General features: G+C 42.9%; 1 protein-coding gene across 5 annotated transcripts in view; it reads left to right on the plus strand.

Moving 5' to 3' along the window:
• The window catches only part of nrxn2b (neurexin 2b), a gene marked incomplete at both ends in the record, with an annotated part of 555,263 nt that overhangs the window by 256,664 nt on the left and 283,141 nt on the right, over positions 1-15,458 (plus strand). For all 5 annotated transcript variants that reach the window (XM_079184308.1, XM_079184309.1, XM_079184310.1 and 2 more), the window contains 3 exons: positions 5,081-5,200; positions 6,497-6,878; positions 8,433-8,623. In XM_079184308.1, coding sequence (XP_079040434.1) covers positions 5,081-5,200; positions 6,497-6,878; positions 8,433-8,623 — 693 coding nt within the window. The remainder of the gene's footprint in view (positions 1-5,080; positions 5,201-6,496; positions 6,879-8,432; positions 8,624-15,458) is intronic.

A 15,458-nucleotide genomic window follows, 5' to 3' on the forward strand; every position in this document is an offset into this window, starting at 1 on the left:
TATATAGATTAGCTTGTATATAAAGCCCAAACAGTGTTTTTGTTTTTCTTGCTTATTTCCATATAATGCTAATCGTGTATTTACAATGTTTTTTTTTTTTTTATGCATTAGCTACCATTGGAGAACAAATAACCTCTTTATGTATTTTCACTACACCTGCACCAGTCTGTGTGCACATCTGTAAGAGTGTATACAGTTCAGTGTGTTTACACACAATGCACTTTCCCAGATGGCGGCACAACAGGGGTCTGCCTGAGGTCCATCACCTGGTAGTAAAATGCTAATCATTAACATACATAAGTTTTACACTGATACTGCATATGCACATATCCCCACCTTGATTAAAACATCTGTCCGTCTTGCTTAGCGGGGATTTTATGGAGACATCTTTCTTTCCATATGAATTCACAAAGACGGCAGGCATTTCAATTCCCCCTAGTCATCATTTGGTCTCTCTGGATGGATTTTTATCCTCCTCTGCAGTTCTGCATGAAAAATCCATTTCAATCAGCTGGTATACAGCCTCAACCCCATGTTTTCAGCTATCTCTCCTCCGTCTCCTCTCGTGCCCTCTCTTCTAACACTCCCTCTTTCCTCAGAGTGGGGCTGCTGAGCCGAGAATAAAAACACTGTAGTGTGGAACCATTTTAATTAGACTGCAGTCCACCGTTAGATTTTCTTTTCTCTAATGTACGCTTGCAAGTGTGTATGCATGACTGTGCGTGGCTTCGCGGAAGCTTGTGACCTCAAAGGTCACAAGTGCTAGTTACACATAATAATGTTCTTTTCCAGGGAATCGCAGAGCTTGATCTGGCATTCGCTCCTGTATCCCATACTTGAGGATGGCAGGCTCCGTCGAGCCTCATCAGAGAGGATATGATGCTGTAGTTGAGGAGGATCTACTGTGATGGAACTCGACTAACATAGTTGCTTTTGTTCCCCTGCTCAGTTGAGTCTGGCATATTTGGGGCACATCATTGTTCTGTGATACAGGATTCTGTTCAATGTTACATTTCTGTAGTTTGGTGAAGGCTGTTCAGAGACTTAACGCTACAGTTACGTTTTAATGAACGTCAATGTATCGAAGCGTGGCATCTCAGCATCACTGTTTTTCTCAACGGTTTTGTAGTCATGACTACCGAGACAAAGTCATGACCAAGACCAGAATGTGGAGACGCCGACACAAGACCAAGCATCTGAGGGGTTGAGACCAAGTCAAGACCAAGACCATATCAGGGCAAGAGCAAATCAGGACCAAGACCAGATCAGTGCAAGTTCATCACCGAATGACACACCAGATAAAATGTGGGACATGCAAACCATAGGCACACTTACATTTGAAATCTGAAAGATCAATATTCCCTTAATCAAAAGGCATTGCAGAGGTGAATTTTATTTCTATGAGCATTCACAGTAATGATCGATCAGACAATGCACAGGCAGTTTAATAATATCTCCACAGTTGTGGTCTTGACTGTTCTTAAAACAAAAGCCCTCGTTGTCTGAGACGAAGACAAAAGCGGGTGAAATGTGGTTGATTCTGAGACGAGACGTAGACCTTCAAAAAGTGGACTCTAGACCAAGATCGACCTCGAGTACTCCAACACTGCAGCTCCGCCTGGAGCACACCAGTGTGACTGAGTTGATTGGGGTTTATACTGTCTCGTTAGCTCAGTCATCCCTCCTAGCGTGCGTTGACTTGCTGACACGCCCTGCTGTTGCCTCTGACCCCTAAAATCTCAAACAGTCTTTCTACATATGCTAGAGTCATCCTGACAATGCCTCTCACCCCATGTATGACTGCATGCCTCGTGGCCGGTGCTGTTGTCGGCTACTGTTGAACCAGCAGCTGACTGACCAGGAACTGCCCTTGGCTCTTTTAATGCTGCGGCCCTGTTGTTTTGGCCACCACGTTGGCCTTAGCTGTGATCGCTGCTCTTTGGCCAGCTTCAAGCCCTCTGGCCGGCATCAGACTGTGGCGTGCTCGTTAGCTTAACAACCGTGTCGGGAAAGCTCGCTGGGTTTGCTGTGAGGCCATCGTCAGTCGAGCATGACCTGGTTTCATGCAGAATGAGGCATAAACAAAATGAAACTTGCCTCATAGTATTGTTTTTACTTGGAAACATATTCTGTTTGTCAGATGCTATTTCTATTTCAAGCACCCCAGGCTTCTGAGAGGACACGCTTCTTCATCAGTGGTCTGAGAGACTTCTTTGATTTCTCTGCCACTTCTACACAGTCAGAGAGACATTCCTCATCTCTCACTTCCTGATTGTCATGATCGAAATGCTGTCATCGGTGACGGATGAGCCGCTTTACTCTCTGAAGTTGTTTTGATTACGGCTTCGACGTAGTTATAATGTAACTGCATTTGAGTACTCACTGCTGCAACATCAACCGCACAGCCTGAATATAGACCGGTGGCAACATCCTGCAGCCATTGGCTGACGGCTCGTGTTCCATTGATCCGATTGCATTAATCAAGTTTGTTTACAGCCAGAACACAGCGATGGGTGATGGGTGACTGCTGGTAATAATGCAACAGCCCGCAAACATCACACCTCTCGTTTACGGTGCGCCGACACAGTCAATGAAAATAACCCACACCTCTCCAGCTCCCATGTGCCACATTTAGAAAGTCCAAGGCAAAGTGATGGACTGTGAGGGCATGGGAACAAAATAAATGAAGAGAGAGGCAGCTCTCGTTTGTGTGATCACAACCCTTTCCCCTGCTGATCGCTCAGGCAAAGTCAGACGGCACAAGTGGCAGGATGAGAATAAATTGCATTTTAATAATCGACAGCACGTTTATTAATGAGCCCTGCGTCCCCCTATTGTTCTGGCATCGAGTACTTCTCTCTGCCAGTGGCTGAATTAAAGGCTCAGCGGCTCATGCTGCCAGGCTGCCAGCTCTCAGCTGTCTTGTGTTCAGTCTTACCTGGGCAGTAATACACCGCATCAAGCCAACGCCAGGTGCTTCATCAATATGTGGTTTATCATTGACCTGGTGTAACACCAGTGGAATTATGGTCTGGCTGTTAAGCCACATTCTGTAAGTTAAAGGTGTAATACTCGTCATACTTGGGATCTCAGCAAGCTGTTCAACAACCTTTGACCCTCTCAACCAACCTAAGGACTTGCATCCCAAAAGTGTTCCTGTGTGTCGCACTTTCCCCCTACAGCCCAACAGGTCCCTGACTTATCTTGTACCACTTTCTGCCCCTTAGACTTTTCTTGTTTGGCTAGCCCAGTCCAGAACAGCCTGTATATCTTTTGCCCCCTGTGGTTCGTGGTGTTATGACCAAATAGCTCCTGCAGTGTGTACAGCAGTGGCTCTTACTCTCCTGCGGCCTGTTGCAGCCGAGCTAAATAAGAATTATAACAACCCTATTCTAGAGGCTAGCCATTCCCATTCATGTGTGCTGCACTAGACTCTTCTAACTTTAAACCATCTTACATCAGCCAGCCGGCGCTGCTGCTGCCCTGATGCACTTTGTTTCTCAGTTATTTTGTTCCCTCTTCATCCGTTTTCATATTTCCCCCCTTTATCATCCTATCCATCTTTGTATGAGCTTCTCTGCCGGCAACTTCCAGCCACCCATTGCACTCTTTGCAGCAATATAGCAGCCCTTTTTTCCTCTATATTTACTTCAAACACAGTGTGATCAAAAGTCTCTCTCTCCAATTTCATGTGGCTGAAGACAAAAAGACCATGAAAAAAACAATATAATAAAAAAAAGTAACAAGAGTAAATGGGACAACAATTCTCGGGCGGGCCATGTGTGTGTTCTTGCCATCAATTGATGGGACTTTTTTCTTTCATGTAGACTACATCATTTCACACACAACTGGGAAGGAGGCAATCATATCTATCCAGGCTGCACCACATCATCCAGTCAAGCACCTTGTTGTTTCAGACACCCAACCAGTCAGAAAAGAGCCACTGTCCCGGAAGTAGAGTCTGATTGCTCATATTAGATGTAAACAAATCATCAGTGCCAATGGTGTAAGACAAACAATGTACTTTTATGTCACAATGGCCCTTGCTCCGCTCCAGATGGGAGCTTTATGGAAGTGACTAGTGTCCTCCGGCTTTCTGTTATTTCAGTCTGCCCTTCTGCCAATGAGGTGAAGGTCTCCTCTCAGTATGTTTTTGCTTGCAGAACCCTCCTCCTTCCCCCTCATCACTGATTACCTTTACCTTGGTGCCATGACACCGTGTACGCCCACAACTGGCAGGCCTTCATTTCAGCTCCCGCATCCATATGAGGGAACAATTTTCCTTTTTTGCTGTCACATCCTATACCACTTATATACGTCTATTAGTCGTTACCCTTAAACAGACTTTGACTCCGCTATTAACCAGCACCAGCCGCCAACCTTGATATTAGCCATAAATCACGTCAACTCGTCCTGGTGCATTGAATGAGGGATTCATAGCAGCTGTTTTAATGAAAATCTCTTAACGCTGACAATTTGTTCTAATGTTGATGTAATAAGGCTCCGTCATTGGCAGGATAGAAATAGCCCGTTTCCCACTTTTGAAAAGACGATTATGTAAATATGGCTCTAACGAGCACTTCTGCCAGCCCAAATCCCTCTGCATCAAACTGTCCCCTTCAGTGGTGGAGGCGAAACAACTGCAAAAGGGTTAAAGAATGTCCCGCGTTACCCATCAGGAGAGTCGTCTACGTGCTGAACTGAGACGTGAAACACAACGTCATGTGATGTTTGTAGCGCAGCACATCTAGCCGCCGTTAGCTGTCTGTTTGAATCTTCCTCAACTGGTGATGACTTATTCGTTCCACTGCCTTTGATGACATTCTGCGGCAACTCTGAGCTTTTGAGAAGACATTTGATTCTACCGTCTGTCGGGCCGTATATATTTGATTCCTTTCATTTTCCAGTGTACAGGGAGGATCCATAGTGTGAATGTGTTTCGCAAACACGCAGGTTTTCTCCACCAGCACTGTCACCTACTGTGTGTGAACTTTGTGTGTGTGCGTGGGTGCATGAGTAGGCACACGCAGCATTCCCGCTGTGCCGTTTGTGATTTGGTTTCCCCCCCCCTCCACTACAGGCAAAGGACCTGAGACGCTGTTCGCAGGGCAGAAGCTGAACGACAATGAGTGGCACACGGTGAAGGTGGTGCGAAGAGGCAAGAGCCTGCAGCTGTCTGTGGATAACGTCACCGTGGAAGGTTAGTTGTGTTCGCCACACAGAGGGATTCATTTAGGGTGCGATGCAGTGAACGAGACCACAGTGAGTGTGATGATTCAATCACAGATCTACGTGCATTACTCCACAGTAGCCCATCCACCCACAGAAAGTCAACAACTCATTTAAAAGTGGGAGATATCTAATTATAAGGATAATGAGTCAGACATGGAGGTGGCATATGGTTTAATTTATTATTAAACTCCTATTTAGGGAAAGTGGTAACACAGCCCAAAACAAAAACAAAAATATATATATATATATACAAATATTTCTGAGATTACTATGTCTCATTTAAAAGGCTGTAAATGGATAGTTGCATCCCCATCAAACCTACAGATGAGAGGATTAAGTATTTGTACTTGGCACCAAAGAGAAATGAAAGAGCAAGATGTTTTTTAAGCATACACCGATGAGTGTGCAAAGCACTGAGGTACAGGTTCTGCCAACTTCTGAGAAAATAGCAAGAGAAGGATGAAAGGTCAAGAGACGAGGTGGAGTCACGGATACTCCACAGTATTGTGGCCCCGGGCAAAAAGGATGGCAGGGCAAAGGATGAGGTGAGAGAAAGGTGCGAGCTAGATGAAGGGAAGGGAGTGGGCATGCTGAGGCCAGAAGCAAGGAATGACCCTTCGAAGTCCTGACTGGTTCACTAACTGGTTCATGGGGAGGAAGAAAGAGGAAGCACCCAGGGAGTCCTTGCATTGCTGGCCAGGCTTCATTGCAGAAGGCATTTTAATTAGCAACTTGCCAAGCCCATTACTCCCCATGTAAACGCAATGTAAACGGTGGCATGTAGAGAGATGTTCTGCAACGTTATGCATATATAATTTGCTTCACAGCAGGTTAGTCAAGTTGGCTCAACTTTTGTGAACCTATACAGTTAAACCATATGCTGTACACACTGTTTTAGCAAGCAGTTCAAATCAATTTCAGATCTAATAAGCATATGAATGGTGTGCCAAAACCATACAATATGTGCTTATCACTAAATTACTAAAGCATACGTATATAGTAAATTAGAGTCCTAATGCATTGCTTTACAGTGCCCGGTGCATTTGAATTATTCCATGATTATATTAAGTTTGACATTCAATTTCCACAGCTTGAAAACATTAAATGTGTCTGCTTAGAATGGTTATGCTACTTTTACAGTCCTAAAATGTGACGTTATCCTTACAATACCTTATACCTTATGCTGCCTTAAAGAGAACATTGCAATGAATGTGTTCCTATATTTGTTGATGCTGTGTGTTTTGTTTTTTTTCCTCCATATCAGGCCAGATGACTGGTGCTCACACACGGCTCGAGTTCCACAACATCGAAACGGGCATCATGACCGAGCGGCGCTTCATATCCGTGGTGCCCTCGAACTTCATTGGCCATCTCCAGGGCCTGACCTTCAACGGGCTGCCCTATCTAGACCAGTGCAAGAATGGCGACATCTCCTACTGCGAGCTGAACGCCCGCTTCGGCATGCGCCACATCATTGCAGATCCGGTGACGTTTCGAACGAAAGGCAGCTACTTAGCGTTGGCCACTTTGCAAGCTTACGCCTCCATGCACCTCTTCTTTCAGTTTAAAACCACCACGCCTGACGGCCTGATGCTCTTCAACTCTGGAGACGGGAGTGACTTCATTGTTGTGGAACTGGTGAAAGGGTGAGCCTAATGTGATTTCACTACAAGAGTATAATCGCATGTTTTATTTATGTTTTGTCTCAAAACTCCTTTGCCTACACAACAAATAGAGCTCAACTTCCCTTGATAGAGCTCAGCGGTGACCGCCCACTTTATGAACGGCTTCCCGTAAGTGGTATTCCCATTAATTCACTCCATTGACATTTTAGAAAATCCTTATATAAACAGCGTGGAACCAAGCCAGCCAACTACGAGATGAATCGTGACCATAAACATTTGGACAAATAACATAAAGAAAGACTGTGTACATCATTTTTAAGAGTGAAGGGACAACTCATCCCATTAACCATTGCATTTTAAACTAACCGTTGTCAATCTACTGATAACTGTTAATGCAGGATTGTGAGCTAAATGCCATTCCCTCACAGGCAAAGTATTTGGCCAATCTAGAAGGTAGCACAAACCTAAAAGCTGTTCATAATTAGAGTATCTAAAAGAGGCTGGTGCGTTTGTATCTCTCTTCCTCTTGTGCTCTATAGTCAGCACTGTTACAACACAAAGGCCTGAGCTGCCTCTGCCACACAGAGACAAGAGGCTACATAAAGGAACTGGAAAAAACAACACACACCTTGAATGAAACCGCTACAATAGCCTTAACACAAAAGACAGCCATATTTGTGTGAATGGGGGAACTGTGCCACCACATCTGCCTTTGGGCAAACAGGAGCTTTTAGACAAAAGCAGGTTTCTGTATTTACACGTCAAACCAGTGAGTAAACTAATAGTAAAGCCCAGGCCTCATGTACAGCCACACACACTGGTAATATTATTTATTTCAACAATTTAATAGACAAAACAATTCCAGTGCATCAATTGGAGGTTGAGTGCTGTTGAAAGAAAACATGAGAAATACAGTTTGAATTCTAACTGGTGCTTCCAAAGATTATTTTCATTTACATGCTTCAAAATAATGATTGCATTTGATTTGTAATAAAGACGATGATGTAGTAGTAGTAGATTCAATTCATCGACGATTTAATGGATGATAAAATATTGTTTTTTTCTGAGACCAATATTGAATTGATGTCATTAAGATGCTATCAGAACGAAGATAATCTAAAAATAATCTCTAGAATCTGCACCCTCCGGTGCATTCAGAGATGTTTCTGGTGAAGTGGTATGTCTGCCTGCTGAGCCCTGAGTCTCTGTGCTCCAGTAGAGCAGTTAACGTTATGGATAACGCTGCATCAGTTGTCATTTTCTTTTACATTCAAAGCATTGATTGAGGTATTTGAATGTCTGACATCATGTTATCTCCCTAAAAAGTGTGAGTTATTGTGGTTATATTAATGCAATTGATGGTGCTGTTAGATTGCTGTTACACGGTTACGGTACAGTTGTAAGCGGGAGCTTTTTAAAGACCAAACGCCAACAAATATGGATTGAAGCAGAATTTGTTTCGATCTTTCACAGATGGTTATTCATGTAACGTATATTGATTGCAAACATGAAAGTTTGAAAGTTGAAATGATCGCCCAACCCTAATGACACAAACTCTGATTTCTTTCCTCACAGATACGTCCACTACGTCTTTGATCTTGGCAACGGGCCGTCGCTGATGAAGGGCAACTCGGACAAGCCGCTCAATGACAACCAATGGCACAACGTGGTGGTGTCCCGGGACGCCAACAATGTGCATACGCTCAAGATTGACTCGCGCACCGTTACGCAGCACTCCAATGGAGCCCGCAACCTGGACCTCAAAGGTAACAGCAGGCTGTCCAGCTCTGTGACTCATTCTTCTCAGAAAGCATTACCACTGACAGAAAATAACTATTCCAGTGTCGTCCTTGGTCTGTCCCTTAAGTGCTGTTGGAATGAGGCCACACACTAATGCCAGCTCAAATCCATCTAACTCAGGCCCACTTTCAGGATCACTTTTAGAATAGGTCCACTTTACATCCATTGTTTTAGTATTATCTGAGGAATTCCTACTTTTTGTCGTGGTACCACACAACAATGGTGTTGCCTGTGCTCGCTAGAACACATGCGCTGTTTGTTTTGTGTTTTTTGGATTTAGTTTTTTCCTAAAACATTGGACATGTCAGAGCAAGGGCCGAGGATGAACAGAGACAACTGAATTATGCTGCCAAAAGTAAATGTGCTTGCCAAACAACGGTGGACAGGGAGTGAAATAAAACCCAACAAAAGTCTGGCGACATCTGTGCTAGCCTATCCTCTTCACCTTTGAAACCCCCCCCCCCCCCCCCCCCCCTTCTGTTAGCAGATGGTTGGCTTTACAGGAACAGGGCAATATAAGAGCAATTTCCTTTACCAATTGGTGTACCAATATGACCTAAATCCAACATCGCAGACCAAGGTGAAAAATAAAAGAATCACACCAGAAACAATAACAGCTTATCACTTTATCCCTCTGTGCTCTTTTTGGCTTTCACTTGCGTTCACCGTCACATTGGGTATGCTTGGCTTTTAGCCGCAGTATGATGACTATCTTTTGATGGAGACACCTTTACTTCTTTGACTCCCTCATCTTGAAATAATAGCCATGGCCGCGAGGCACTTGAATGTGAATAGGTATGTGTGGTCTGCTCGGAGAGAGGCACTGGAAGTTCAGGTAATTGTTAGCGTCAAACCTCAGCGGTCTGGCTTTCTGATGTGTTATTTGGATACTTGCGAGTGGCTGCCTGTGGAGCAGAAGAGTGACAGCAATAGGATACAAGTAGAAAGTGAAAGAGATATTTGGAAGAAAGGATGTTGATCTTGGACAATGTGTACGTGTCTGTAGTAATGTTAAGATTAGCTCTAGATGATTCACTTAGATTTGTTTCTGTCATGTTCCAGAGTAGCCTCTTGAGGCTACGGCGGGTTGTTATGTACGACACGTAAGAAGTCAGGGTGGGCCCCCGGGGCCACTGAAGCATGTGAAGAGTCAAAAGATCAAAAGGCGCCACAAGTTGTTTTTTTTTTGGGAAGACGTGATTTCTTGACAGCCTTCTCTTCAGTTTTGTCTCTCGGGGTATGCACAGTGAAATTGCAAAGGATAATCGCAGTGTCCTTACGCCGGGTTACGGACAAGGGTACTGAACACAGAAAAGCTTTCACAAGCTGGAGACACAGGGAACGAAGAGTGTACAATGACATACAGTGGTTCTGGCAGCGAGACATGTAATTAGCTGCCTGGTCTCACAGAATGGCATGGTGCAAATAAAGATTATATTTTTGTCACAAAAGACTTGATGTCAATAGATGAATCAGTAATTACTAGATATAATGAATGCTTTCAATGTTTTTAAATATATATATAGCTGCTGTGCATATATGCATTTGTTAGACATTGTGTGATAAGCAGATACAACTAGTCTCCTGTGCATCCATGCACTCTTTGCTGCTTATCTACTCTCTTCCAGAACATGTAGCAATTGGTGCCTGTAGTGAGGAGGGTTTTCATTTTGATTGGTCGCTTCTGTCTAGGTTGTGGCAAACAATGCGGTCAATCAACCCTGAAGCGGTCCGTGAGGTATTTAAAGGGGTAGTTTGGGTATTTGAAGTGTTGTGTGAGGTACTTATCCATAGTCAGACCCCCTGTTTGGAGGAACAGACGGGAGTGGAGCAAAGTATTGTACTGCTGTGGACGAGGGCAGCAGCAACATTTATTTTTGACACCCAAAAAAATCAATAATACTTTAAGTGTACTTATATTTAGAATAATTTCACCGCTTTACCTTGCTGGCCCCGCCCACAGCAGTGCATTGCTTTGCTCCTGTGCTGGTACTCCTTAACTACCTAATACAACCCCACTTTAAAAAATCTGAACTATCCCTGCGTCTTACCCAATTCTATTACCCCACATCATCCCCGTCTGCAAACATGTTGAACCGTGTCTTTTCTAATCAAGCCCAAGTGCTTCATAACAACGCCCCAACGCAGAGGAGATGCACACCCCCAGCTGTCAGTATACTTTACAAGATGGAAACATAATCTGTTTTCCCATTATTGGAACAAGCAGTGTATTAGCATTCCCTCACTCAGCTTGAGTGATCAATAGACAATTCTACCTCCTCCTTATAACACACCACCAACCAAGCGTTCGCCGGCAAGATCCCTCAGCTGTCCGCCACAGAGGCATGCAGCAACAATGGCAACATTTGCATATTCAATAGTACAGACACACCATTGAATGATTTGTCTCACGAATGAAACAGAAGCTCGTTTTGCCCAATCCACTCTCTGTCTGTGTTATTAATCTGTGAACCACAGTGTAGAAAGTTCTTCATTTTCAGGGTCCATTTCTTTATCTGAACAACTCTTGCCTACAGGGGATAATAGTTTGAATCTTGCTTCAGAGGACTTTAGCGGGGAGACGATGTCTTTATCCTCAATTCCCTCGTCTGATTGGGCATTCAAACTTTTCTCTGTAGAGCTGTGACCATCCCTCTGCCAAAATATAATACACAGCTCAGACACTGTAGTACCAGACCAAAACGTGTGTAAGGGAAGAAAGACTTGACTAATGCATGAACATATGTTCTATTTAACATGAGCAGAGTGTTAAGCAGTCACACACAAAGCTTTGTAAATCAAACACAGATGGAATGGCAACAATTAGCCATTTCTTACAATCTCTTCGCTCTGTTTTAACACCAGTTCTGCCTGCATTTCAAGGCAAAAGTAACCCAATTTTCCAAGTGTAATCTGTGTAATTGCCCAGAGAAAATGGGGAAAATGGGTTTTGTGCTCTCTGCCTTCCATCTCTTTGTTTTTGGACAGGCAAACAAATGTCAGCTTTGTCAGTTAAAGTATGGTGAGGGAACAAACACATACACACACATATACACACACACACACACACACACACACACACACACACACACACACACACACACACACACACACACAGTCCCTGAGGATAGCGCTGAGTGGATTTAATTATGTGTAGTGAATGCCAGTCTCAGAAGAAGACACGTTGAACATACACCATCCAGAAGATACGGCTTCGTCAGACTGATGACAACCTGCAGAACACAGAAAGTTATTGCTAAGAAATAGCCTTGTTGGTTTCTACAGTGCCACGCAGTTTAAAAAAGGGCCTATCAAATATGTCCGAGAGGATTTGCTATGCGATTTGCTATGATGGTAAAACATCCATCCACACATCATCTGTAACCGCTTATACTATTAGGGGCCACAGGATGGTAAAATGTGATACTATAAATACAAGACAATTATCTTAAATCACAAGCTAAATATGATACAACTGTTTAGGTTTTATTAGAACTTTGAATTTGTGCTTGTTAGTTTGAATGTGGAAGTATGACACACACGAACCAGCACATGTGAGTGCAGCCGTAGTCGTAGCTGATTTAAGCCATTGTTCAGTGTTGAAGATGGAGTGGAGGGAGATAGTGTTCTTTACTCCATACACATGTATCACTAGCATAGTACATCCTTATCAAACTAGGACTGCTTGTTTGGGTCAATTTGTTCTCACTTCGGTCAGGACACATTTCTTTGGATGCTCTGTTACTCTGTTACAGGCAGTGGCAGCTGGTGGAACATGTTCTAGGTAGGGCCATGCAATCAAACATGATTTAATCAAAACCATTAAGGTATCGAACACTCATTACTACTTTGCAGTTAAATATTTAACATGTATTCCAACACAAAAAAGCAGTAAATGACACTTTGATAAACACGTCAGGACATCATATTTTTGTCACCCTCACAGGGAATTCAGTATAATACATATATATACAGTATAATATATATCATATAATAATATTCAGTATAATATAAAACACACACATACATATATATATATATATATATAATATAATATAATAGAACATGTGTATTTATTGAGATGCCCCTATGGACCTTGTTATAGGAGGTAAAGATCAGGAGAAGTAAACATGAAGTGTAATTAGGAATCCTGATGTTAAATTAAGCTATGATGAGTTTTCACTGTTAATTTACCATCTCAATTAAATGTTGATGCCTCCATGACCACGTTAAGCGGATGGGACTGAGGACAACTGTGTACAAGAACAGATGTTCACTTTGCCTAATATGGTATCTTGACAGAGTCACTCCATGTGTGCCCTGGTTTTCTCATGTTTCCTTACCTCCTCATCCCTCACTCCCTAACTGTCCATGCTGGATCTGTCCCCGTTGTTTTAAAAAGCTAAATAAGTTATTAGCATGACTGCATCCAGCTAGCCCAACCTGTCTGGTACAGCTAGTAGAGAAGCTTCATGTACTGCTTCCCTTTCCCGCTAGTCTGCCAAACGGCTTTGGCCCCAAGCTGAATCTATTTGAGGACGCTGATTGGCTAAATTGTATGTCACTCATTTATATATTTAATCAGCAATTGGCTAAACTGCTTCATAGACCCGCCTCCTGTGGGCCATTTCTAGATGGCCCCAGCTCAGCTGAGACATGTAGACAGGCAGAGAGGACGTGCAGGAAAAGCATATCTTTTGTGCAGATATCATATTTTACAAATATTACTAGGTGCATTACATATTTCAAAAACACAAATATTGACAATTTGTATGATTTATTATTATAATTTATTTTTTGGCTCAAGGAGGGGCGCTCAAGGTGAGGCCACGCCCCATAGCCCTCTAATGGCCAGCCGCCACTGCTCACAGGGCGGTAAGAGTGGAGCGTCTTCTACTCGGAAATAAGCAAACTGGTCTCCAGTCAATGCATACATCATCAGAGGAAGCAAAGAAAATCTTTGTTAGAATCTAAGCTGCAGTTTTTATTTATTTTGTCAATTCTTTTAGTACAGTATGAATTGTTATCAGTTAACAACACCCCACCCCTGGCGCCACTTTGATCCAATAAAAATGTAGTTAATTATCACTGAATAAATTCAACAGCTAAGGAGGGATTTCCTTCATCTCATTGTCTCTGCAGGAACGTGTCAAACAGCCTGTTATGCTCCATATTGTGAAGGGCTACTTTGCCTGTTTCAGTAGCGCTTTCTGATATTTTGCCACATGGGTCTGATGAGGTATTGCTTTCTTCATTTCACATTTGTGGTGTGAAATGTTTCAACTCAACTGTTTAAAACGTGCTTTATGCTTGCCAGGATGCGTTAGTAATTACCATATTCGTTTCGAGGCTTCAGTGTTATCACCCAGAAGACAATCAGCCTCCTCTAGGGAAGGAAGCAGGAACAATGAGCAGCATGCTCTTTGTGACAGGGAGCAATAGGGGTTTACATGATACGTCTTCATCAACTCTGGGTGAACACAACCTAGTCGTCTTTGTTTGTGTATGCTCATCATGCCAAGGTATCGCAATGGATTTAATGATGATATATTGATCATTATTCACAAGTGCTGCACATGGCACCTTAAACCAAAGACACTTCATGTTAATTAGTGAATGTCCTCTGACTACAACAAGCCATTAAGAACATGTGTCCTTCGCGGTATCCTCCAACGTATTCTATCAATTGATGGCACTGCTGTACATTGCAGCAGTTTTTCAATAAAAAGTTTGAATCGATTTTCACGGTCATAGGACCAACTACGAGGATCCTAATGACCCAGAACAGCATCCGGTTGTCCGCCCGAGTGTATATCGCATATATATCTATGGGCTTTTATTGTGAAAGGTAAGAGCAGAATGAATGGGTCTCGTCTGCACTGCCATTGTCAAGGTTGAAAGGAGTAATGACGTTTGCCACATCTGTTCAAACTATGGAACCTCTGTGTTGTACACAGTGTACATTTATATATATATATATATATATATATATATATATATATATATATATATGCCCCGCTAGAAAGTACTCATGGCAAAAAACATTGTCTTTACGAATTAATCATACGAAGAAAAAAGAAACTCTCCCCGGTGTGTAAAGGCATTCAGTCATTGTTGCACTATTAACATAACAACATTACAACTGTACTGTGCACAACTCATAATGGCATTACAACATTACAAATGTGCACACATTTTGGGAAGAATTACATATATTTGATTGCAGTGATTGATCTCTGCTACGCTTCAAATGTAACATGCAAATTCTTAAAATCTGAGCTATAGATTATCAAGCGAGCTAACGAAATAAAACACTGCATGTTTAGCAGCTGTCTGGTGTTGTAGTGCTGTTGAATTTTGCATTTTACATTTTCCCTGTGAGGCTGAAGTTGAGGGTCGTCCAGTTAGCTTACCAAGTAGAGCGACCTATGACCCTTTCCTGCTTGTTGTCCCCCCCCCCCCCTCTCTCTCTCCCCCCTTTCGCTATCACATAGATACAAAAAAAAAGCTGAAGTTGAGGTCATGTGGAAGAGGAAGTAAACACATGCATCCGTTGCCCATAGGGGAATACCTTTCAAAGAACATGACAATGTCAAAGATATTCATTTCATTTGTACACCCGGTGATGGTAAAGGAGGAATAACTACAACAGTAACATAAATCTAGTGAAGAGTTGTTTTTTCAGGTTGAGGAAACGCAGAGAGGAGGAATAATTTGCCGTGCAATATTCAAACAGTGCCTGTCCCTTCCTTTTGAAGATGCTTCCTAATGAGGCACACTTGCGAAGAACTGTAAAGAGGT

The sequence above is a fragment of the Pholis gunnellus genome (assembly GCF_910591455.1).
Source record: "Pholis gunnellus genome assembly, chromosome: 23".
Classification (NCBI taxonomy): Eukaryota; Metazoa; Chordata; class Actinopteri; order Perciformes; family Pholidae; genus Pholis; species Pholis gunnellus.